Source organism: Coregonus lavaretus (assembly GCF_964263955.1).
Source record: "Coregonus lavaretus genome assembly, contig: HAP1_SCAFFOLD_3020, whole genome shotgun sequence".
NCBI lineage: Eukaryota > Metazoa > Chordata > Actinopteri > Salmoniformes > Salmonidae > Coregonus > Coregonus lavaretus.
The window spans coordinates 23,553-48,656 of NW_028164248.1; the positions used below are offsets into that span (position 1 = coordinate 23,553).

The 25,104-nt window shown below is 44.2% G+C and overlaps 2 protein-coding genes across 3 annotated transcripts; one reads left to right on the top strand and one right to left on the bottom strand.

Annotated features, from left to right (window-relative positions):
• Nucleotides 1–714: 714 nt before the first annotated feature.
• Nucleotides 715–11,581, top strand: LOC311117281 (calcipressin-1-like). 2 transcript variants are annotated; one of them, XM_084192252.1, is made up of 4 exons: nt 715–1,145; nt 9,190–9,363; nt 9,568–9,727; nt 9,889–11,581. In XM_084192252.1, exons 1-4 carry the CDS (start codon nt 1,023–1,025, stop codon nt 10,077–10,079), a joined length of 648 nt encoding a protein of 215 aa, XP_084048378.1. In that variant the 5' UTR covers nt 715–1,022; the 3' UTR covers nt 10,080–11,581. The 2 variants fall into 2 exon arrangements, with proteins under 2 accessions (XP_084048378.1, XP_084048379.1); XM_084192253.1 differs by lacking the exon at nt 715–1,145 and adding an exon at nt 7,422–8,137.
• An 879-nt stretch (nt 11,582–12,460) lies between these two features.
• Nucleotides 12,461–14,452, bottom strand: LOC311117282 (small integral membrane protein 11-like). Its single transcript, XM_084192254.1, has 3 exons — nt 14,356–14,452; nt 12,870–13,114; nt 12,461–12,692 (listed from the first exon to the last, which is right to left on the bottom strand). Exons 1-2 carry the CDS (start codon nt 14,377–14,379, stop codon nt 12,911–12,913), a joined length of 228 nt encoding a protein of 75 aa, XP_084048380.1. The 5' UTR covers nt 14,380–14,452; the 3' UTR covers nt 12,461–12,692; nt 12,870–12,910.
• Between the last annotated feature and the right edge of the window lie 10,652 nt (nt 14,453–25,104).

A 25,104-nucleotide genomic window follows, 5' to 3' on the forward strand; every position in this document is an offset into this window, starting at 1 on the left:
TCCTCTTTCAGGCTTTAAGCAAAGTAGACCTATATAACCACTGCCTGACAGTCAGAGGTAGGTGTACAGGCAGAGGCACTGGCAGGAAAAGGATTGCATTGATGACCAAATTGAATTATTCACAGAAGAGAATTTGGGTGATTACAAAAGGATGAATAACCTTTGTAATGATGTATCTTTTTTATGTAATTATTTGATCTAAACATATTGATGATGCATCATGCATCCATCATCGTCTTCAGATAAAGAAGTCACATCATCATCTACTACTGACTTGTATAATATCGGTCTTATTACGTTTTTCAACATTAGAGGGCAGCATTGCTTTGCCTATAATGGTACAACCTGCATGGCGTTGGTTTTGAATATTATAAAATTGCAGGTAATTTACATATAAATAAATAGACTTCACTTCAGTAGACATAAGCATCACATTTGCGACGAACAGTTCAGGGCAAAATTACAGTGTCCGACTCCGAATAACACAATCAAGGTCCTAAAACTCAACACCGACAGTGACAGCTAATGTACCATCACCTTCAGAGCGTTGCAATAATTTGCAATGAGGGCAAAGCGCTGCGTAGACATCACTGATCTAAAAACAGATTGTATGGGTCAAACTCATTCTCATTTAATCTCTTGGACAATCTAGAATTGTAGTGATCAGTGAAGCTGCGTTGCGACAGTTCTAAACCGGAAAATCGCATCAGCTGTCCCCTTGACGTCATCTCCTTTATCCGATGGGCCACCAGCTCTAAAACAGGACTTTCAGTTTTTAGTGTAATATGCTTTTTGAATTTAATTTACTGAGAAATATTTGGCCCTAAAACAACATAGCTACATTAATTATTGTACTTTTGCTCATTAATTAATGACGAATCTAAGGAGCTTGCGATGAGATAGTAGCTAAGCGCTTCTGCTAGCTAGCTAGCTGAAAGCTAACCGAGGACCACAATATATTTAGCTACAGTGACAGCTCTGCTAGGTCCGAACTGCAAGTTGAAACAACTAACCTGGCGAAGATGCAGAAATCAGAGAAGAGCGATGGTGCTGAGGCGACGGTCGATGTGCAGTTTACCGACCTACCCAACGCCCTTATCGCATGCAAAGTAACTGAAGATGTTTTCAATGACCAAACTCTGAAGGTAAGGATGTGTGTTATGGTGGATCAAAGCATTCAACCAAAGCAAGCTTGCATTACATTACAATGGTTCCCTACTAAACAACTTAAACCTCTCTCTCTCTTTCTCTCTCTGTGTGTGTACTCATGTTAAATCCAAAGATAGTATTAGATTCCACTCCCCCAAAGAATTGCTGTCTTTCTAAAGATGAGTCTTAGGCTCCTAGTTGTGTAGTTCTGCTCCACCGTCACACACCTGGAAACGGTTAACTTCCATCCCCTGCGTGATTCCATAGGGGTTGGAACAGTTCCATCAGCAAGAACATTCCTAGATTTTTCCCATAACAAGACAGGAATACAGGAAGCTTGGAAAAACTGAGATTCTGTCCTAACTGGGAGAGCTTAGCCAAGGACATAGGCACACAGGCAGAGGTCCTAATAATGTTTTTTTACTGCTTCCTTTCCTTGTCTCCTTTCCTTCATGACTGCTTAGCTAGCCAATAAGTGAAAGTGATATGTTGCAAACATGTATAGTCTTCTCTGCTCCTCTCACCTATCTCTTGTCAGGGGTTTTGGCCGAGGAGGCTGTGACCTCTTTGTCAGTCAAATGAAGGCCACTGGAAGTAGGCTATGTAATAACACACTGTAATCAGAACAATGGAAAAGTGTGTGTGTTCTCTAACTAGGCCACATGTCATTCAGGAGGTCCTCCTGAGCAACAGCAGGGAGAGAATTGGCAAGCGGGGGCCCTATTCAATCAAAGCCATTTCTGGACTTTGACGATATAGCCTAAATCATAAACAAAGATTGTTATCTTTAGTAAAAATTAATATCTGGTATACACTCCCACTATCTCAGTCTCTGATAACATCTAGCCTTCCTGAGGTCAGGTGAATGTGTCACAGGGGCTGATTTTTCGCGTTGGAAATCTGACTAATGCATTTTTCTGTGTACACAACATTCTTCCGCTCTGTGTTGGCTAGTCTTTGATTTATAGAGTGTTTCCATTGGAGCTGACAGGAATTAAGGAACAGGAAGGACAGCAGTCATAAGCAGGAAGAGATGAGGAATTAGAGACTTTGTTCTACTTAGTATTCCCACATCCAAATACTAGACCCTATGCCTTGCAATTTGTTGCTTTGAGCTAAAAGTTTAAAGCAAATAGAATAAATCCACACACTAGGGCTGTCTCCGAAAATAACAAATATCTTGGTTGACCGAAGGTCATCAGTTCTGCATGTAGTTGATTTTATTTAAACAAATAGGGTGTGTCTACATATCGAGAAAACAAACACGTAAAAAAATGTCAACCAATCGATTGGTCTAAATTTGTAAACGTGTATTTTTCCTTATATAGTCACACCCTATTTGTTTTAATAAAATCAACTATATGCATTGAGCTTGTCTGATGCTTTAAGCACACTGTTTGATGAAATAAGACACAAATGACTCAAGAGGGAGCCAGAGAACAAGATAACCAGAAGAAAAAAACCTCAACTTGACCCGACCATCCTTCTCCCGCTCCTGCTGGCTTTCGCAGATTCTGCCCCTCCTGAAGTTGCCGGTAATAGGCTACACGAGGAGTCCACAACCTTTCTCATGAGCAATGCCAATTTCTTACAATTTCTACAGATTTGTGTGCCAGTTATGGTTTTCATATGAATGTTTTTGTGGAACAGTTTCATTTCATTTATAATAACATCTTTGTGTCTCAAATTCATGTGGTTAATCAAAATTCTATCCAAATCTAAATTAAAATTATACAAACCTAAAAAGCAACTTGCCAACTATGTAAAAATAGCCTACATAAAGCCAACAAATAAAAACATTGCAGCCTGCAGGTAGAAAATATCCTGGTTAAAAATAAATATCCTATAAATCACATTGGTTAATGGTTACGCATAGCCTGTCTGCAACGAACTTGAAACATTGTATCAACTATTAACTTGGGCCTGGCCCAGCTCACACTAGCAAACTTACAACATTGTATAAAATATTCTGGGCCCACAGTTTCCTGCACCAGTGAGCTCAGGACAGACACAGCTGTAGGCTATTTGCGTGAGGGATAAGAAGTAATCCGGTAGGTCTATTTTATGACGTTTCCACTGGATAAGAGCGTGACATTTTTACCTTTCACGCTGAGTGGTTATTTATTTATTTATTTTTATTTAATCTTTATTTAACCAGGTAAGCCAGTTGAGAACAAGTTCTCATTTACAACGGCAACCTGGCCAAGATAAAGCAAAGCAGTGCGATTTAAAAACAACAACACAGAGTTGCATATGGGATAAACAAAAACGTACAGTCAATAACACAATAGAAAATCTATATACAGTGTGTGCAAATGTAGTAAGTTATGGAGGTAAGGCAATAAATAGGCCATAGTGCAAAATCATTACAATTTAGTATTAACACTGGAGTGATAGATGTGCAAAATATGATGTGCCAATAGAGATACTGGGGTGCAAATTAGCAAAATAAATAACAATATGGGGATGAGGTAGTTGGGTGGGATAATTACAGATGGGCTGTGTACAGGTGCAGTGATCGGTAAGCTGCTCTGACAATTGATGCTTAAAGTTAGTGAGGGAGATAAGAGTCTCCAGCTTCAGAGATTTTTGCAGTTCGTTCCAGTCATTGGCAGCAGAGAACTGGAAGGAATGGTTATCGAAAGGGAGAGAGCTGTAAAGATAAAATACATTAAGGAACTATAGTCATTCTCAATTAATGTAAAAACAGACTTCGTTTGCTTACTGTTTTAGGTGAAGAAAACATTACTTTGAGAAGCTCCAAAGCTCATTAGTGGTGGTGGTGTTAAGCCAATCAGAAATACTATCAGATCCCCAAATGGGTACATTTATATGCCTACATTTGCACGTAGGCCAGGTATCATATAGGCCTACTTCAATGCATAATCAGGTGCGCGTCCTTACTCAACATTGACAGGAGCGCTCCAAACAAAAGACAATGACTAAATTGACAAAACTCATAAATGGAATGAAATAAACCAAAACTTGTTTCTCACAAGTGTAGAATAGGTTGTGCTCTCTGGAGCCTGCGACCACATTTTCCGATCAAGTATAAATTGCCTTTAAGAAAGGTGTGTTGTGTGCCATAAAAAATATATATATATATATATATATTTGCTACTGCTTGACAAAAAATAATCTGAGTCGACCAACAGCCTATCGACCAAACAATCAACCAGTTGACTAATTGGGGTCAGCCCTACAACACACACTGTTGATTTTTTAAATGAGGACTAAGTGTCAACTCGCCATACTGTAGGTCTACAGACTACTGTGGGGCAGACAACAGTACTGTTGTGAGAAACGGAAAACAGAAGCCAATGCTGTATGGAATTTACTCATTTGTTTAACATAGAGGCCTAGCTGGTGTGGTGACATTGGTGAATAGTGTCAGATTCAGCTAAAATGGCCTGCTCTTCCATGGAAGGGTGGGAGCGGAAACAGTGAGACAGGTGCTCAAACCAAAACAGCTGGTCAAGCCACACACACACACACACACAGATCAATGAATGAATAATCAATGGGGCTTAGAAGGAAGTGAAACAGGGTAAAGGTCATAAAAACTTGACTGTTTGGAATAAAAGTGTTTTTATTTTCAGAGGGTCACGTCCTTTAAGGAGCTTTGAGTCAGCTGAGAGATCATGTGATGGAATATTCCGCTGTGTGCAACAACACTGTGTTCTCCTTTAGGAATGTTTGACAAAGACACACAAAGTTTCCACCCTATTCAGATATTCATCTAGTTTTAAGACCCAACCCATCCCATGCACTTAATCAGGTAAACTGTCCTGTCCAAATCAAAATGGCCTCCCTCCTGCAGTAAGGGTCACACATTATTACAACAGGTCATTTAAAACAGGTCACCACCAGTGACTGGCCACATGTGACAAATCAGATGTTACCTAATGGAAACTGTGACCTGTCTGTGACAATCCCGTGTAGCTCAGTTGGTAGAGCATGGCGCTTGCAATGCCAGGGTGAAAAAAAAATGTATGCACTCACTACTGTAAGTCACGCTGGATAAGAGCATCTGCTAAATGACTCAAATGTAAAATGTAATGTATTTGCATGGCAGAGATATTTGATTCAAAAGCCTCAGGCCCAGAGCGAGAACAGAGCAGGAAGTCTGTGTGTTTGTTTGCACGCTAGTACCAGACGGCAGCTGGTAGGCTTAAAGCTACATGATGTAACTTTTTGGGCAATCCGACCAAATTCGCATATAAATGTGAGTTCTACATCTGTCATTCTCATTGAAAGCAAGTCTAAGAAGAGGTAGATCTGTTCTATGTGTGCTATTTCTATTCTTCCCGTTCTTAAGTTTAGTTTTTGCATCTTTTACTTTCGGTGTTTGTCCCCAGCTTCAAACAGCTGAAAATACAATATTTTTGGTTATAGAAAATATATTTCACAGTGGTTTCGATGGTACAATGATTCTCCACACTTGTTTTGTTACATAAATGGAAATTAGGCGAACTATTAGAATTTTTGCAACCAGGAAATGGCGGAGAGATTTCTGCATATTGCACCTATAAGTACTCTGTCTGCTTACAAACTCTGTGCACCTGTGTCTCTCTTTTAAGATCTGCTGGGGGGACAGAATCTCTTTGTTATGTCTTTGATGTAAAGGTGAGTGTAGTGCATGCATCAGGGCTGTCTGGTTTCTGGTGCTCATTATAACTATCAGTGACACTTTGGTCTTTCCTGCTGTTTCTGCCACTCAGATCAGACAATGGTGGAGTGTTCTAGAATATAGAACCAGTTCTGAGGTTTCCACCTGTCGCTGTCTGAGGTCACACTGCTGTTCTGGTTTCTAGCCGACTGGCTTGTCACTCACAGGAAACAGCTAGTCTGATTTGTTACTCACTACATTTCATGTAGCAGCAGCTGGAGACAACGTCTCAGACGAGAGTTGATGCTCTCTGCATGCAGCTTACAGGTAGTGTTGTCAAAAAGTGTCAGTCGCGGGTCAAGACACAATACCGCTGTACTGTTAACTTGCATGTAGGCCTGTGGGTGTAGTCTTGAGAAAATGGATGTGCAGGCTAGTTTAAGTGTGTGGGTGTTGTATGGAAAAATGTGCCTCCCTCCTCTTCCTCCCTGCAGAGCAGCTGAGGTTTAATGTGAGTGTTTGTTGTTGTTGTTGTTAACCATTTCAACCTCTGTCCCACCGTGTGTGTGTGTGTGACGGCGAACGTGTGTTAATCATCTTCAGACCTTTGTCCTACCCTGTTACTTAGTGTGGGTGTGCGTGAGACTGAAAGAGATACAGAGCCACTTTGCATAACACTCATTGTGTGTTTGTGTGTGTTTGTGTGTGTGTGCTCTCAGCCCTGCATTTTTTCCGTCCCCTCTGTTTTGGTTTCATATTCCTATTTTCCATTCCCTCACTGGAACATTTGCTTTCTAGCACACACACAGACAGACAAACAGACAGACAGACAGACACAGAGAGTATTAGCACTTCACTACCAACACAGTAACAAGTGTATACTACATTTAGCACATACATTATACTCACACATGGTTAGCCTTTACTTTAGTCTCTTGACTCTCTCTCTCTCTCACACTCTCTCTGACATTTTTCCTAGAGCAGTCTCACAGCACCTCAGTGCTATTAATACCACTCTCATAAAAGCTTCTGTGATATCAAGCCTCCAGCTGCATACTTTCCATAAGAACCACTTCTCCTTCATCTCTCTCTCTTCTTCCCTTACACTCCACACAGACCTCTCTATTTTTCAGCCTGTCTCCCTTTCTCTCATGTACTCTGTGTTTCTGCCACCTCTCTCTCTCTTTCAGTCCATCTCTCTCTCTCGTCTGTGTCTCTCTGTAGTGAAGCTCTCAGGCGTATTAATACCCAGAATGACGTGTGTTTTCCACGACCGACGCTCAGCAGGCCAGAGTCAAGGGCCCGATAAGCTGATTCCGTGTGTGTGGTTTTATTGTGTCAGAGTCATGGACTCAGTTTCTGATTTGCACATATTTTCCATTCACAACTCAGAGAGTTGCAATGTTAACACACGTTTCCCATCCCAATAAAGCCCTTAAATTGTAAATTGTTGAGAGAGAGAGAGATCAGTCTGCTAAGGATTGATGTCATTATCAATCTCTGTCTCACTGCCTCTCTAATTAGTCAGCAAAGGAGAGAGGGAGGGACCATGTCTGAGTGAAGGAGGGAGGGAAGAAAGGAGGGACACACCCCCTTTGTCAGCGGGTTGGCTGGGAGTGAATGAACCATGGAACGAAGGAAGGAGAGAAAGGGGGGGGGGGGGGGCTGTGGAGTGCGTCAGTAGTTGTGACTCTCATATAAGCGGCTGCAGAGAGGCAGCGAGAGACCAGACAGACAGAAAGAAAGAGGGCTTGTACAAATGCAGCCCATAGTCTCGTTGGAACGCTCTGTAGCCTAGACGGAGGACTGTTTTCAGCTGTCGTGTAGCTGCCTGTCTCTGTCCTACGGACCTCACTGCCAGGGGTAGAACCTGAGAGCTATCGCTAACGTTGCTACCTCTGGATCTGGGCTAGCAGCTCAGTAGCTAACTGCTTCCGGCTTGGACGTCACTGGACGTTTTTTTTTGGGGTTCTTCATTTGGCCAGGACTGCAGGCTTTTGCAGCTCTCTTAGTGGGGTGTGGACTGTACAAACAGAGAGAGATAAAGAAGAAGGGGAATTTGAAGAGAGGAATAAAAGAGGAGGAAGATTCTGGAGAGGAGGAAGTAAGGGAAACGGGAAAAGGAAGGATTTTTTTTTTTTTGTGGGAACGAGATCTCCCTCAACCCTCACGCTGGGGAAGGCGGTGCAACCCCCCCACACCTGTCATCTTCATCCCCGCCCCTCCTCCTCGCAAACTCTGACCTCCCGCATTATCAGGTGGAAAGGCCTCTGCCTCCCTGCCCTTCCCATCATGCACCTCAAGACCACCAAGTGTAACGCCTTCTGCCTGGTTGCCTCGGTGACCAACCAGGAAGTGTTTGACAGGCCTGAGTCCCGGGTAAGAAGGCTTTATATGTCGCCTCTGATCTGTCTCCTAAAACTGATCTAAGGTCAGATTCTGTGGCCTTTGAGGCCTATTTCCCAATGGTTGTAATGGTTAGGTAATCTGTTCCTAGATCTGTGCTTGTCTGCAGCTTGTGATCCATTCTCACTGAACTAATAGTTCCAGCCTTAGACCAATGAGATGTAGCGGTCCTCATGGTCTGAGCTGAGCTCCTATCAGACCACTGTCACACTGGGTCTTTCTTTAGCGATGGACCCGACACTTACCAAGGCCAGGCACGCACGCACACACGTTGAGCAGGGTTGCCATGACAACCGGGCGGTGTTCCTTTTTTTAAAGGGGCAGTTTAGTCAAGCATTTTGCAGCAGCAGTTCTTTTTTGAAGGGCGGGGAGTAACGTTAGGCCTGAAAGACCTAAAAATATTAAACAAGGTTGGGACAGAAAAAGGCACTTACAAGTCTTCATACACTTGACATGCACTCGACAAATTTGCCTTTCAAATCACAATGCATTTGGCCTTTTTAGGGTTTGGTTGTATTGTGTCATTGTGCCTGGACTGGTCTTGGGCTTTTTGTTGGGATCCTCGCCCATTGCTGGTTCTCTCCCAGGCCACAGTCCCATAACTGTAGTTAATGTTTGTTATACTATTATTATCTGTGTGATCATGGTGACTGAGCAGTTTTGAGAAGCATAGCCCATTTCTGGGTAAACATACAATTATGTATTTAATGTATTACATCATAACACTGTGTGGCAACATCACTATCCAACTCACTCATACTGTACCTCCTCTATCTCTCACCCTCTCTCTCTCTCTCTATCTCACCCTCTCTCTCGCTCGCCCTTTCTCTCTCTCGCGTCCTCTCTCGCCCTCTCTCTCTCTCTCTCTCTATCTCGCCCTCTCTCTCGCTCTCTCACCCTCTCTCGCGTCCTCTCTCGCCCTCTCTCTCTCTCGCCCTCTCTCTCGCTCTCTCACCCTCTCTCACGTCCTCTCTCTTGCGCTCTCTCGCCCTTCTCTCTCGCCCTCTCTCTCTTTACTCCTATAGGCCAGTTTTGAGTCTCTGTTCCGCTCCTTCGATCCGGACGTAAACTTCCAGTTCTTTAAGAGTTTCCGGCGTGTGAGAATCAACTTCAGCGATGCACTGGCCGCCGCTGAGGCGCGGCTCCGACTGCACAAGAGCGACTTCAACGGCAAAGAGATGCGCCTCTACTTCGCACAGGTAGAGAAGCCTACTGTACATCACCCAATAACCCCTTACTTTCATTAACTTAGATCTGTTGGTAGTGGAAATATACATTACAAATTAAACGTGTTAGTCACTATTTGGTTTAGCAAGCAGCAGTGTTGGCACTGATTGTTTCCATTGATCTACATTGAGCCTCTCGTGTCTCGCTTTTCCCCTTCCCCCCTGTCTGCCCTGCAGTCCGTCCTCATAGGCAGTCCCCGCCTGGAGCCCCCCAAACCGGACAAACAGTTCCTGATCTCCCCACCAGCCTCGCCACCGGTGGGGTGGCAGCAGGCCCCGGATGCTGTGCCCGTCATAAACTACGACCTTCTCTGTGCCATCTCCAAACTAGGGCCAGGTGTGTGACACACACACTCGCTACAATGAGGATGGGAACCTAGAAAATAATTGATTCTAATTCAATGTGATGGAATTACAGTAGCTATCCTTTGTATTGCCATCAGTTAGATTGTGGCCAGTACTACAGTGTTAATGGTCCTCTCTCCCTGTCTAAATTAGGTGAGAAGTACGAGCTCCACAGCGGCACCCCCACCACCCCCAGCGTAGTGGTCCACGTGTGTGAGAACGAGCAGGACAGCTCGGGGGGCGAAGACGACGCAGAGGGAAGCACCAGCAGCAGCAACCGCCCCCCTCGCCCCAAAATCATCCAGACACGACGTCCGGACATCACCCCCGGCATCATGCAGTGAGCGGCAGAGAGGGGGCGCTCTAACATCATAACATCCACAAAGCATGTCTCCTACATCTGCCTCTGAGAAGTCGACGACAGCTTGGCCCTGAGAGGGTGCTGCTTGGGACATGTGATACATCCTCTCTAACACTAGGGGGAGACACCTCTCAAAGCCCTGCCTTTTCATGGAGAGAAAGAAAGAGGAAAAGAGAGCGAGGAGACATATTCATCTCTTATCATTTCACACAAGTTTTCATTTCTCTTTCGTCCTCCATTTTGAACGAAATTAGACTCTTGAGAAAAAGATAAGTAGATAGAGAATAAAGAGAAAGGGATGTTTTGAATATCTTTTTTTGCAGTTTTCTTTTTAATGTCCTCATTTGCTTTGGAACCATTGTATATGTTCATGGTCAGGCATGGTAGTGTGAGAGAGTGATGTGGTAGTCCTCTCTAGAGAGACATGGGGGGGGGATCAACTTTCTTTGGATTCATTGTGACTTGTAATTCAGGACCCCGTAACAAACCCTGTCTATAGACTCATTTCATACTGTGTACTGGATCCATCATTTTCTTGTCTATAAGATGTCTGCGCATGCTGCAGTGGAGGCAGCTGAAAGGAGGACGGCTCATAATAATGGCTGAAACTGCGCGAATGGCATCAAACTATGTGTTTGATACCATTCCACCTATTCCGCTCCAGTCATTACCACGAGCCCGTCCTCCCCAATTAAGGTGCCACCAACCTCCTGTGGTATGCAGCCGTCACTAGCTCAGTGATTTACAATGTTTCACTCATCGAGGAGTACAAATTACATTCTATTTGATGACATCACAATATACCTATTATTCATTAATATTCTAATTCCTAATGGCCTTTACTCTAGGCCTAACATCTGTAAAAAGAACACTTCAGAGTAACTTAGAATTCACTCCTTGACATGTTAATTTGCTATGGAAGGGACTTATCATTCAATAATGTGTCTCCAAAAATGACACATCTGCTTTCATAGCATTGAGATATGTTACTGTATGTTAATACAAACTCCCCTCCTAGTTCATCCTCCTTTGATTAACAGAAATGGCTGCCATATCATGGTGATCACACAGGGCAGGGATGGCCTCCTGCATGGGTCTTCATAGCTTACTGTACATTTTTGCTGCGCATCTTCCTGGCCAGTATGGCTTGTCTCACTTGAATTACGCCGCTATTTTGGGGCCGACTGGGGGGCATTAGGGCTCTGAACTGTACAGTTACTGTAGGAGGTTTGGTTGTGTGCGCTGCAGTCAGAGAGGGGGGTTGTTTTTCATAGGTTGTTGTTGGAAGCTTGTGTAGATGCACTGTGAATGTTTAATGCATGCGCCATCACAGCACATTTGGAATGACGTTATCCACCCTAGCGGTTTGGGGTTACATTAGCCGATTTAGCTACTTTTGTACTCTGAACTATTGAGATTCATTATTATACCTTGAATAATAATCTTGTGAGTTATCATGTAATAAAGACTTCACCTCTAAAGTCATGTTAATGTGTGGTTTGTTTTAATTATGAGGTGTTTTATTTATCAAATGTTCAACATAGGCAAGTACTGTCTGGAGCCACTTCACATTCTGGCCATTTGGTGAAACTTCGCTGCCTCCCTATGGTGACATTTTGATGTGCACCCTTTCATACTATGACCTCTACAAGTTCAAGTTTTATTGTCACATGCACAAGTACAGTGAAATGCTTAACTTGCAAGCTCTATCCAACAGTGCAGTGATCAATATCAAAATATAACTAATAGTTGTTTAAGAAAAACATGAGAAATAATAAGAGCAAGCTATGTACAGGGTCAGTGCCAATACCAAATGTACAATGTGCAGGGAACTGAGCAATGTACAGTAATAATAATAAATAATAATATGCCATTTAGCAGACGCTTTTATCCAAAGCGACTTACAGTCATGCATGCATACATTTTTGTGTATGGGTGGTCCCGGGGCTCGAACCCACTACCTTGGCGTTTCAAGCGCCGTGCTCTACCAGTTGAGCTACAGAGGACCACACAGTAATTAAGCCACTAAGACCTCTGTCTCAATCGTCTAATATAAAATACATTTTTTATTTTAAGTGCTTTTTACTTCATGGAGATAATCAGCAAGTTTTTTTTTAACGCAATAAAATCACATTAAAATAAGCAAGTACAAAAAGTAACTAAACATCAGGACAGACTAACCAGGGAAAACAGTAAACATGATAAGACTAGTGCGATAGTGGCTTCCTCATCATCAATCAGGACAAATTAAATGTCACCTAATGTGTGGTCAATAGACTGCCCACCTCTCCATCACACCATTGTCTCCAACATTCAGCTCTATACATCAAATGTAACCAAAAGAAAGACAGCTCCAAACAGAAGTACAAAAACAGTCTTTATTTACAAAACATCAGGTGGATCTTAAGTTAAAAGTTTGTGTAAAAAAAGAATCTGACACACCGGCAGCAATGGTCTGGACCCCAGGTCTGTTCTGAGTAGGTACTGTCCAACAGACACTATACATAATCAACACTTCCTCCCCAGACCAGCCAATCAGAGCTCCGCCCCATCCTTGGAGCATGTAGGTCCCCAGTCTGCTCAGGTGACATAGTTCCTGGGAAGAAAGAGGGGAGATGTTTAGTTCAAACTGACCAATAACTACTGTACTTTAAGGCATCAAACCCCTTGAAGCAGCTTTGAAACACCCATTGTTCTCTCCCAGTCTATCTATTGCTGACTGATTTCCAAATTGACTAATTTTGGCCAAGGCATCTGTATTGTATTCACTCACCTTTCTTCTCCTCTCTTCACAGTCTCCCTCGTTCCTCCGGGTCAGTCATCCTTCTTGTTGTCCAGGAGCTCATTATCCAAGAGCTCCTGCACCTGCTCTGCGATCCTCCTCTGCTCTGCCCTCTGTATCTTCAGCTTGGCCTCTTCCTTCTTAGCCTGATAGATCTTCACTCCAGCGAAGCCCAGGCACAAGACCAGGGTCTTCAATGCCAGGATGTAGAAGAGCAGAGGGACATTGTCCAACGCCTGGAGGAAGGAAGAGAGAGAAAGGAGCAGGGTTATGAGAGAGACAGAGAAAGAAAGAGAGAGAGATGAGAGAGCGAGAGAGAGAGAAAAAGAGAGACAGAGAGAGAGAGAGAAAGAGAGACAGAGAGAAAGAGAGAGTGTGTTTAGGTCTACAAGAAAAAGTTACAGTGCCAACCAAGTCTCATGAAGGTTGGTAATGTATAGGTTAATTCACTATAGAACAAATATAAAATCAGCTATTCTGTGTCAAACTAGATTGAAAGAAAATGAGTGCTTGCTTGGTTGATCAACAAAGTCGGCCTACTTAATATAATCCTCTGTCATGCTCAATTGCACGGCGGACCAAGTAGAAGACCAAGTCACTCTCCACCAGCCCCCCTTAACATCCCTCAAGGAAGGAACACTCTAGAACAGTGGTTCCCAACCTTTTTTTTTCCGTTACTGAACCACCAACAGAATTTGGCTCTGCCCGGAGTAACCCCTCATGTGCATTTTACCAGTAAGCCTATGGTCTCATGAGTCTACTCAAGTACCCCCAGTGGATGGCCCGAGTGCCCCCAGGGGTTCTAGTACCCCTGGTTGGGAACCACTGCACTAGAATTCCACAAGGGACCAAACTACTACACCAACCCCCGATAACTCCTCAACCCCCACACCAAAAAGTCCCAAGACTAGAAGTCTTGAACAGCTGACACCCACACAGTCACCATAGTTGTCAGGACAGCTGCAAGCATTCATATACCAGGCCTGTCTTCTGTCAATGTCACTCACACACACACGGCAAGCAGCATGATGCAATCACAGATCTCAACACAAATTAGCTGATATTTCTATAATTAGAACCTGTTCGTTCAGTTACTTGTAAAATGAGCTGACTTTTAGAGCTGCTTCTCTGCGCAGCGCTTGCTCAAGACGACCCTCGTGAACTAGACCACACAGACGGTGCTGCGTAGGCTACAGTATTTATGGCAAGACTATCCTCAAAACGTTGCATATGCATCACTGTATGAAGCACTTATAACAATGTAGCTAACCAACAATAAGAGAAACAAAATATCTTAAAATGTAACACTGCACTGTCCATGTAAATCGCAAGTGTCACTATCAAGTCACAACAACATTGGAGAGGATGGACAGCTTGCAAGAGGACAACGACCTCGTAGCGAGATAAGGGACGATTTATATGCTCAGCATGTTAATTGTTACTAATTAATAGACTGTTATTAATATATCTGACTTACCTTCCAGTTGATCATGTGGTCCATGTCTGCTGTAATGTGACGTGGGACGGAACTGTGTAAAGAAAGTGTCTGTGGGTGAAGTTTCCCCTAGCACAAATATAAGTGGCACTGCTCGGGGAGGAGGTATTGGATTATGTATTACTTCTAAGGGCGGGGCGTAAGACATTTTACCAATAGGAACGCACATTTTGTTTGATGTACATTATTTGGACCAATCGTCATCTAAGAGTCTCAGAACAAACCGGTAGGTTAGCCAATGAATGGGCACTGAGAGTTTCACAAGAAACATGTAATGACGAATGGAAAAGAACCGTCTAGAAGTGACTCCAGAGATGTTCTTACTTCTTACTATAAGATTACAACCTTGTAACAGGGTTTGCTGTAGGCCTACATTTAATGTGATTAGCCGTCTTATTATTGCTGAATCAGATGAATTGTAGACCTACTCCCTCAGCAATTATGGACTTCACCATTCGAGTTTCACACACTTTGTTGCACTTCTAGCCAACAACACAGCCATACTGTTCAAATGATATTTATAGCCTATTATAAACCGGGTAGTTTGGGAACTGGATGCCGATTGGCTGAAACAGCATTTCAGCTGTGTGTATATCAGACAATATACCATGGGTATGACACAATAATACTTGTTATTTATGTTGGTAACCAGTTTATAATATAAATAAGGCACCTCAGGGGTTTGTGGTACAGGCCTATGGCCAATATACAGTACCACCGCTAAGGCCTGTGTCCAGGCACTCCACTTCGCGTCGTGCGTAAGAACAGCGTTTAGTGGGGATATATTTAAGCAATAAGGCACGCGTTGTGTCGTGCCTACGAACAGCCCTTAGCCGTGGTATATTGGCCATATACCACAAACCCTAAGGTGCCTTATTGCTATTATAAACTGGTTACCAACATAATTAGAACAGTAAAAATACATGTTTTGTCATATCCCTGGTATACGGTCTGAAATACCACGGCTTTCAGCCAATAAGCATTCAGGGCTCGAACCAACCAGTTTATAATGGCCAATATACCACACACCTTCGGGGCTTAAAGGTATGCTGTGTTCTATGGAAAACAATGTTGGCTATTTGAGGTCAAGCTGCTATGACAATCAAATCAAATCAAATTGTATTTGTTACATTCGCCGAATACAACAGGTGTAGACCTTACAGTGAAATGCTTACTTACAAGCCCTTAACCAACAATGCAGTTTTAAGAAAAATAAGTGTTAAGTAAAAAAATAGATAAGTAAAAAATAAAAAATAAAAATAATTAAACAGCAGCAGTAAAATAACAGTAGTGAGGCTATATACAGGGGGTACCGGTACAGAGTCAATGTGCGGGGGCACAGGTTAGTCGAGGTAATTGAGGTAATATGTATACTACCAGTCAAAAGCTTGGACACACCTACTCATTCAAGGGTTTTTCTTTATTTTTACTATTTTTTACATTGTAGAATAATATTGAAGACATCAAAACTATGAAATAACACATATGGAATCATGTAGTAACCTCAAAAGTGTTAAATTTTTTAAAATATATTTTATATTTGAGATTCTTCAAATAGCCACCCTTTGCCTTGATGACAGCTTTGCACACTCTTGGCATTCTCTCAACCAGCTTCATGAGATAGTCACCTGGAATGCATTTCAATTAACAGATGTGCCTTCTTAAAAGTTAATTTGTGGAATTTCGTTCCTTCTTAATGTGTTTGAGCCAATCAGTTGTGTTGTGACAAGGGGGGGGGGTATAAAGAAGATAGCCCTATTTGGTAAGAGACCAAGTCCATATTATGGCAAGAACAGCTCAAATAAGAAAAGAGAAACAACAGTCCATCATTACTTTAAGACATGAAGGTCAGTCAATACGGAACATTTCAAGAACTTTGAAAGTTTCTTCAAGTGCAGTCGCAAAAACCATCAGCGCAATGATGAAACTGGCTCTCATGAGGACCGCCACAGGAATGGAAGACACAGAGTTACCTCTGCTGCAGAGGATAAGTTCATTAGAGTTACCAGCCTCTGAAATTGCAGCCCAAATAAATGCTTCACAGAGTTCAAGTAACAGACACATCTCAACATCAACTGTTCAGAGGAGACTGTGTGAATCAGGCTTTCATGGTCGAATTGCTGCAAAGAAACCACTACTAAAGGACACCAATAATAAGAAGAGACTTGCTTGGGCCAAGAAACACGAGCAATGGACATTAGACCGGTGGAAATTTGTCCTTTGGTCTGGTCTCCAAATTGGAGATTTTTGGTTCCAACCGCCATGGCTTTGTGAGACGGGTGAACGGATGATCTCCGCATATGTATTTCCCACCGTAAAGCATGGAGGAGGAGGTGTTATGGTGTGGGGGTGCTTTGCTGGTGACACTGTCTGTGATTTATTTAGAATTCAAGGCACACTTAACCAGCAAGGCTACCACAGCATTCTGCAGTGATACGCCATCCCATCTGGTTTGGGCTTAGTGGGACTATCATTTGTTTTTCAACAGGACAATGACCCAACACACCTCCAGGCTGTGTAAGGGCTATTTTACCAAGAAGGAGAGTGATGGAGTGCTGCATCAGATGACCTGGCCTCCACAATCACCCGACCTCAACCCAATTGAGATGGTTTGGGATGAGTCGGACCGCAGAGTGAAGGAAAAGGAGCCAACAAGTGCTCAGCATTTGTGGGAACTCCTTCAAGACTGTTGGAAAAGCATTCCAGGTGAAGCCAGTTGAGAGAATGCCAAGAGTTTGCAAAGCTGTCATCAAGGCAAAGGGTGGTTATTTGCAGAATCTGAAATATATCATATATTTTTATTTGTTGAAAAAATGTTTGGTTACTACATGATTCCATATGTGTTATTTCATAGTTTTGATGTCTTCACTATTATTCTACAATGTAGAAAATGGTTTAAAAAAAAAGAAAAACCCTGGAATGAGTAGGTGTGTCCAAACCTTTGACTGGTACTGTACAAGTAGGTAGAGTTAAAGTGACTATGCATAGATAATAAACAGAGTAGTATTGTTCAGTATCCTCTAGAGGGCGGCAAATGACCTCTCCATCAGTCTGTTGTGTAGGGAGGGTATGCTCCTAGGCACAGATCTAGAATCAACTCATCCATCCAAAATCACAACCTTAACTATTAAGGCCAAAACACCAAACTGACCTTAGATCAGTGTCTGGGCGCTGTTAGAGATACTGAAGAATACAAGGGGCGCGTTGGAGCAGATCACTTTTGTTAGGTCGGTGATCATCGTTGGTCACCGCCTTTCAAAGTGTGTTGCATTATGGTTATAAAAAGACTTGCGACTACATGTCCACTGAACTAATTTTACAAAAATCATGTGACCAAAGGTCATGCAGTTTTTTATGAAGTTGCTACAGTTGCTTCTCACCAACTGCACCATGCAGCCATCACGTGCATTGTGGGAAGCGTCAACCAATCATTAGGGTGTTTTTGTTTGACCCACGCAAACATGGCCAAAGAAGTGGCTGAAACAGGAACCAACTTTGTCAGGATTCTAAAGCTACAGGGGATTCAAATGAAAGTGATATTTGAGACCTCTCTGTAACTAATGAATTGTACACGTTATGTTTTCAGTTTATGAGTGTGTGATATGGCTTAGGGATAGAAACGTTTATTTCGACATTTATACATAAAATAAAAAAAGAAACAATAGCAGCTATGTCGACACTGCCATATTGATATGAGCCTTGCTGTTGGAAAACCCCTACACTGTATGACCGGCTGTCGCAGGTGGACCTCCCCCGACTTCACTCTCCAACTTTCGTCTACAGTCGGCTTCATAACACCATCATTAAGTTTGCTGACGACACAACAGTGGTAGGCCTGATCACCGACAATGATGAGACAGCCTATAGGGAGGAGGTCAGAGACCTGGCCGTGTGGTGCCAGGACAACAACCTCTCCCTCAACGTGACCAAGACAAAGGAGATGATTGTGGACTACAGGAAAAAAAAGAGGACTGAGCACGCCCCCATTCTCATCGACGGGGCTGTAGTGGAACAGGTTGAGAGCTTCAAGTTCCTTGGTGTCCACATCACCAATGAACTATCATGGTCCAAACACACCAAGACAGTCGTGAAGAGGGCACGACAAAGCCTATTCCCCCTCAGGAGACTGAAAAGATTTGGCATGGGTCCTCAGATCCTCAAAAAATTATACAGCTGCACCATCGAGAGCATCCTGACTGGTTGCATCACTGCCTGGTATGGCAACTGCTTGGCCTCCGACCGCAAGGCACTACAGAGGGTAGTGCGTACGGCCCAGTACATCACTGGGGCCAAGCTTCCTGCCATCCAGGACCTCTATACCAGGCGGTGTCAGAGGAAGGCCCTCAAAATTGTCAAAGACTCCAGCCACCCTAGTCATAGACAGTTCTCTCTGCTACCGCACGGCAAGCGGTACCGGAGTGCCAAGTCTAGGTCCAAAAGACTTCTCAACAGCTTCTACCCCCAAGTCATAAGACTCCTGAACAGCTAATCATGGCTACCCAGACTATTTGCACTGCCCCCCCCACCCCATCCTTTTTACACTGCTGCTACTCTGTTAATTATTTATGCATAGTCACTTTAACTCTACCCAAATGTACATATTACCTCAACTACCTCAACTAGCCGGTGCCCCCGCACATTGACTCTGCAACGGTACCCCCCTGTATATATAGCCTCCCTACTGTTATTTTATTTTACTTCTGCTCTTTTTTTCTCAATACTTTTTTTTGTTGTTGTTTTATTTTTACTTTTTTTGTTAAAAATAAATGCACTGTTGGTTAAGGGCTGTAAGTAAGCATTTCACTGTAATGTCTGCACCTGTTGTATTCGGCGCATGTGACCAATACAATTTGATTTGATTTGATTTGATTAGGCTTACCGCTTGAACACACCCTCTCTCTCAACTCTTGTATGTGCACGTACACCAGCAGGAGGACACACGTGTGTGTGTGTGTGTGTGTGTGCGTGTGTGCATTTGGAATGGCTGTGTTTGAGAGAATCAATGTATCATGGGTAAATTGTGACTGACTGACTGATATACAAATAATAATGAGCAGTTATTTCTGATGCAAGGTGATTTGTAGATCAGTCAGTTGACAGTAGCCTGCAGTTAGTTTGATGCTCTCGAACACGGCCAATGTATCGCTCTCAGACTTTCCACATCTGCACTGATCTGAAAATAACTAGACAGGTGGGAACATTTTTTAATAGTCTTGTGACCTCTGACCCCTTCCTCCGCCTCCTTCCATCCCTCCCCAGGCCTCACCACCCAATGGGCTGACAGAGCCTGCTGGGAGAAACAACACAGGATTCTGGGAAAAGCAGAGGGAGGGCTTTTCTTCTTAATGAAAACACCACCTGTGTCTGTGTCTTTGTAGAGTAGAATTTCTGGGTATCAAAGATATTTTATTTGTTTAAAGATGTTTTTTCTTTGAGATCTGAAAGTTTTTGTTTGCTTTCTTGTCGTCTGAAGAGAGAAACACTTCCCTGCTGAGGACACACAGCTGATGGAGGAGGATGGATATCCTCACACACACACACACACACACACACGCACACACACACACACACACAGGCATGTGTACACCTGGTGTCAAGTATGTTCCACGCTGACAGGCAATCCCCCATGAACTGTGCTCAGCTGTAAGGTCAAAGGTAACTGCTTCCACTAGTCATGAGATAGCATCATCATGGCTCTTGTAAATGTTAAAGAGATTCAGCCAAACATGGCTCGTCGCTCAAACTCCCGCAGCAATCCTGTAATCTTGTCTTTGTATTGAGCCATGTCAGCATTAAGTCCGGTCGCACGCACATCTCTTAGACAAGGGAAATGAGCGGTGTCACCGCTAGATAGTTGTGTCTCCCAGAGTGACAGTTTCAACTTGAATGCGCGTATGCTGTCATAATACTGAGTGACAACTTTTTTGCGGCCCTGCAACATTTTGTTAAGATTATTCAGGTGCTCTGTAATATCCACCAGAAAGGCAAGATCCTGCACCCATTCTGGGCATTTAAGTTCCTTCACTGGTTTGCCTTTTTTCTCCATGAACTGTTCAATTTGCTCTCGTAGCTCAAAGAAACGCTTCAGCACGGCACCTCGGCTTAACCACCGTACTTCAGTGTGGTATGGCAAGCCATGCGTAATGTCTTTATCACTGAGAAGACTGTCAAACTGACGGTGATTCAAACCTCTTGCTCGGATGAAATTAACAGTGCGGACAACCACCTCCATGACATGATCAATTTTTTATGATTTGCAACACAATGCTTCCTGGTGCAAAATACAGTGAAATGTCCAAAACTCTTGTCCTCCATTTGCGGCCTGTACTTTATCTCTGAATTTTGTCACAACGCCTGCTTTTCTCCCAATCATTGATGGCGCACCATCTGTAGCCAGGCTGACGGCACGGGACCAGTCCACTCCGACTCTGTCCAGCGCTCCAACGAGAGAGCTCATAATGTCATCCGCTGTTGTAGTATCCGTCATAGGTACCAACCCAAGGAACTCCTCGGTGACTGTAAAAGTCGCATCAACACCACGAATGAATATGGCCAGTTGAGCAACATCTGTAATATCAGTGCTCTCATCAATTGCAACCAAAAATGCAACAAATGACTTGACTTTGTGATTCATTTGGCTCTCCAAGTCTGCCGAGAGATCTGAAATTCTATCTGCGACAGTGTTTCTCGTTAGGCTAATGTTGGCAAAGGCCTGTCGCTTTTCAGGGCACACGATTTCTGCAGCCTTTAGCATGCATGTTTTCACGAACTCACCCTCAGAAAATGGCTTGGATCCTAACGCTATCTCATTAGCAATAAGGTAGCTAGCTTTCACCGCTGCATCACTGACCTCTCGGCTACGGGTAAAAACAGACTGCTGTTTCTTCAGACCCACTAACAATTCATTTATCTTCTCTATTCTCAGTTGTCCTCGCAAATGGTTGTATTTTTCACCATGATGAGTCTCATAGTGGCGCCGAATATTATATTCCTTGAGCACTGAAACTTGCTGATTACACACCAAGCACACAGATTTCCCATTCACTTCTGTGAATAAATATGAATCAGTCCATTTTTCTTGGAAAACTCTGCACTCTGTGTCAACTTTTCTCCTTTTTGACAAAGACATTTTGGTAATGTGGGTAATTTTGACAACAAGAGCTTAATAACGATAAGGCAAGATCGTCAGATGGCGCATTCTGGGCGCGTTGCTGTCACGTGCTGTTTATTTCAGGATCTCTCGTTATTTCAGTGCGACCTCTGCTGGACAAATTTGGAATATCTGTTCCTTTAAAAAAAAAAAGTGGACGTCGTCTCGCGGGCCGGATTGAACCATCTGGCGGGCCGGTTCTGGCCCGCGGGCCGTATGATTGACAACCCTGCACTAGCTTGTACGCACTCCTGAGATCCAATTTTGTGAAGAAGCGTGCCCCGTACAATGATTCCGTCATACTAGCTATCAGGGGTAATGGATAGCTGTACTTGATGGTAATCTGATTTAAGACACGGTAATCAATGCACGGGCGTAAACCACCATCCTTCTTCACAAAAAAGAAACTTGAGGAGACAGGTGAAGTGGATGGCCAAATGTATCCCTGTCTTAGAGACTCGGTGACATATGTCTCCATAGCCGCCCTCTCCTCCTGAGACAAAGGATACACGTGACTCCGGGGAAGTGCAGCTCCTACCTGGAGATTTATCGCGCAATCCCCCGGACGATGAGGTGGTAATTTAGTCGCCCTCTTTTTACTGAAGGCGATAGCCAAATCGGCATACTCGGCAGGAATGTGCATAGTGGAAACCTGGTTTGGACCTTCCACCGTAGTGGCCCCCAAGGAAACTCCTACACACCTCCCTGAACACTGACCGGACCATCCCTTAAGAGCCCTCTGTTGCCATGAAATCGTGGGGTCATGAATGGTTAACCAGGGAAGTCCCAACACCACAGGATACGCAGGAGAATCAATCAGATAGAGGCTAATCCTCTCCTCATGACCCCCCTACATCCTCATCAGCAGTGGGGTGGTGACCTCCCTGATTATGCCTGACCCTAACGGGCGACTATCTAAGGCGTGCACAGGGAAAGGTTTATCAACAGACACAGTAGGAATCCCTAAACTACAAGCATACTGGTGATCAATAAAATTCCCAGCCGCGCCTGAATCTACTAGCGTCTTATGCTGGGAATGGAGGGAAACTTCTGGAAAAACAATATCTATACACAAATTAGCAACAGGAGGCTCTGGGGGAGTCGGGTGCCTACTCACCTGAGACGGTCGACCAGTGCCCTGCCTGCTGCCTCGACCTCCTGAGGACCCTCCCCAGCACCGACCAGCAGTGTGTCCTCTACGGCCACAGTTGGTGCAGGGGTCGGTCCCTCTCCCCGTCTCCCTAACCGCAGCACCTCCGAGCTCCATGGGGGTAGACTCGGAGGTGCTGGGGGATGGAATGGACGGCCCCCGATCAGAACATCCGCGGGCTGCCAACAGGTTATCCAACCTGATGGACATGTCCACCAGTTGGTCCAGGGTGAGATCGGTGTCCCTGCAGGCCAGCTCCCGACGGACGTCCTCCCTTAAGCTGCAGCGATAATGGTCGATCAGGGCCCTCTCATTCCATCCCGCGCTGGCTGCTAAAGTTCTGAACTCCAGCGCGAACTCCTGCGCGCTCCTCATCTCCTGTCGTAGGTGGAACAGACGTTCACCCGCCGCCCTTCCCTCTGGTGGATGATCGAATACTGCCCAGAAGCGGCGGGTGAAATCCTCGTAGCGGACAGTACTTGCGTCTATTCCTCCTCAATCGGCGTTGGCCCATTCCAGCGCCTTCCCCGATAGACAGGAGATGAGGGCGGACACGCTCTTGTATCCCGAGGGCGCCGGGTGAATGGTGGCCAGGTACAGCTCGACCTGGAGGAGAAATCCCTGGCACCCGGCAGGTGTTCCGTCATATGCCCTCGGGAGCGAGAGCCGAATCCCACTGGACCCAGATGGCGAAGCGGTGACCAGTGTTGTAGGTGGTTGAGTGGTTGGAGATGGTGACGGGATACCACCTCTCTCCCATCGTTCCATTGTCTGGAATACTCGTTCCATAGTGACCCCGAGAGTCTGAATCATTATTTCCTGACGTTGGACTCGTTCCTCCATCGTCTCGGTTACTCCGGCTGCTCCTGCTGACTCCATAGTGGTGCGTGTTTCTGTCACGAATGTCGGTGGAATACGGTAGGCCAGAGTCAAGCGCAGGACACAGAATGAGATGAAGAACCACTTTACTGAGTAGTAAAGAAATACAAGAAAACCCTCCAAACAACAAAGGCGGAGCAAAACCCGCTCACAAAATGACACTCGTACCATACAATAAACACGCACACCAAACAGTGGACGTGAACAGGTTAAATAGGCAGACAAACTAACATAATGGGGAACAGGTGTGCAAGAACAGACAACAATCAAGTGAACATAGAAACATATAACATAGAGCGGCAGCAGCTAGTACTCCGGTGACGACGAACGCCGAAGCCTGCCGAGCCAGAAGGAAGGGCAGTCTCGGCAGAATCCGTGACATTCTACATGAATGTGGATGCTACCATGATTACAGATAATCCTGAATGAACCGTCAATAATGATGAGTGAGAAAGTTACAGACACACAAATGTCATACCCCCAAGACATACTAACATCTGACCATTACACCATAACAGGGGAGGTTAGCATTTTTATGGGGGGGGGTATAATATTTGTGCGTCTGTAACTTTCTCACTCACCTAAATAAGAAACTGACCTTGTTTAACAGCTGTGTGTGTGTGTGCGTGTGTGTGTGCGTGTCTGTGTGTGTGTGTGTGTGTGTGCGTGTGTCTGTGTGTGTGTTTGTGTCAATAGGCAGTAATGCAATGCATCATTACATTTCTTGCTTAAAGTCACACGGAAATGAAGTGTAAAAACAAGCACAAACTTATTTTCACTGTTTCATTGGTTGCATATGAGTGATCATATTTGGAGAGAGGTTAAAAACAATTGTTTATGTCTGCACTGTTTTTGTCATCTGTATGGTCCAGCAGGACAATATGGACCACAGTATCTGCCTCAGAAAGTGCTGTAAACTACATCTGAGAATATGGACCACAGTATCTGCCTCAGACAGTGCTGTAAGCTACATCTGAGAATATGGACCACATTATCTGTTTGAGAGAGAGTGAGATAATTGAATTGAGAGAGAGAGAGAACATAGAAACATATAACATAGAGCGGCAGCAGCTAGTACTCCGGTGACGACGAACGCCGAAGCCTGCCCGAGCCAGAAGGAAGGGCAGTCTCGGCAGAATCTGTGACATTCTACATGAATGTGGATGCTACCATGATTACAGATAATCCTGAATGAATCGTCAATAATGATGAGTGAGAAAGTTACAGACACACAAATGTCATACCCCCAAGACATACTAACATCTGACCATTACACCATCACAGGGGAGGTTAGCATTTTTATGGGGGGGGAATGATATTTGTGCGTCTGTAACTTTCTCACTCACCTAAATAAGAAACTGACCTTGTTTAACAGCTGTGTGTGTGTGTGTGTGTGTGTGTGTGTGTGTGTGTGTGTGTGTGTGTGTGTGTGTGTGTGTGTGTGTGTGTGTGCGTGTCTGTGTGTGTGTTTGTGTCAATAGGCAGTAATGCAATGCATCATTACATTTCTTGCTTAAAGTCACATGGAAATGAAGTGTAAAAACAAGCACAA

Excerpts from the sequence above, each read along its gene's own strand:
- LOC311117281 (XM_084192252.1), top strand. The coding sequence starts at position 1,023 with ATGCAGAAATCAGAGAAGAGCGATGGTGCTGAGGCGACGGTCGATGTG. Across the intron at positions 9,364-9,567 it reads TGCGCCTCTACTTCGCACAG|TCCGTCCTCATAGGCAGTCC; the intron begins GTAGAGAAGCCT and ends TCTGCCCTGCAG. Across the intron at positions 9,728-9,888 it reads CATCTCCAAACTAGGGCCAG|GTGAGAAGTACGAGCTCCAC; the intron begins GTGTGTGACACA and ends TGTCTAAATTAG.
- LOC311117282 (XM_084192254.1), bottom strand. The coding sequence starts at position 14,379 with ATGGACCACATGATCAACTGGAAG. Across the intron at positions 13,115-14,355 it reads ACCACATGATCAACTGGAAG|GCGTTGGACAATGTCCCTCT; the intron begins GTAAGTCAGATA and ends TCCTTCCTCCAG.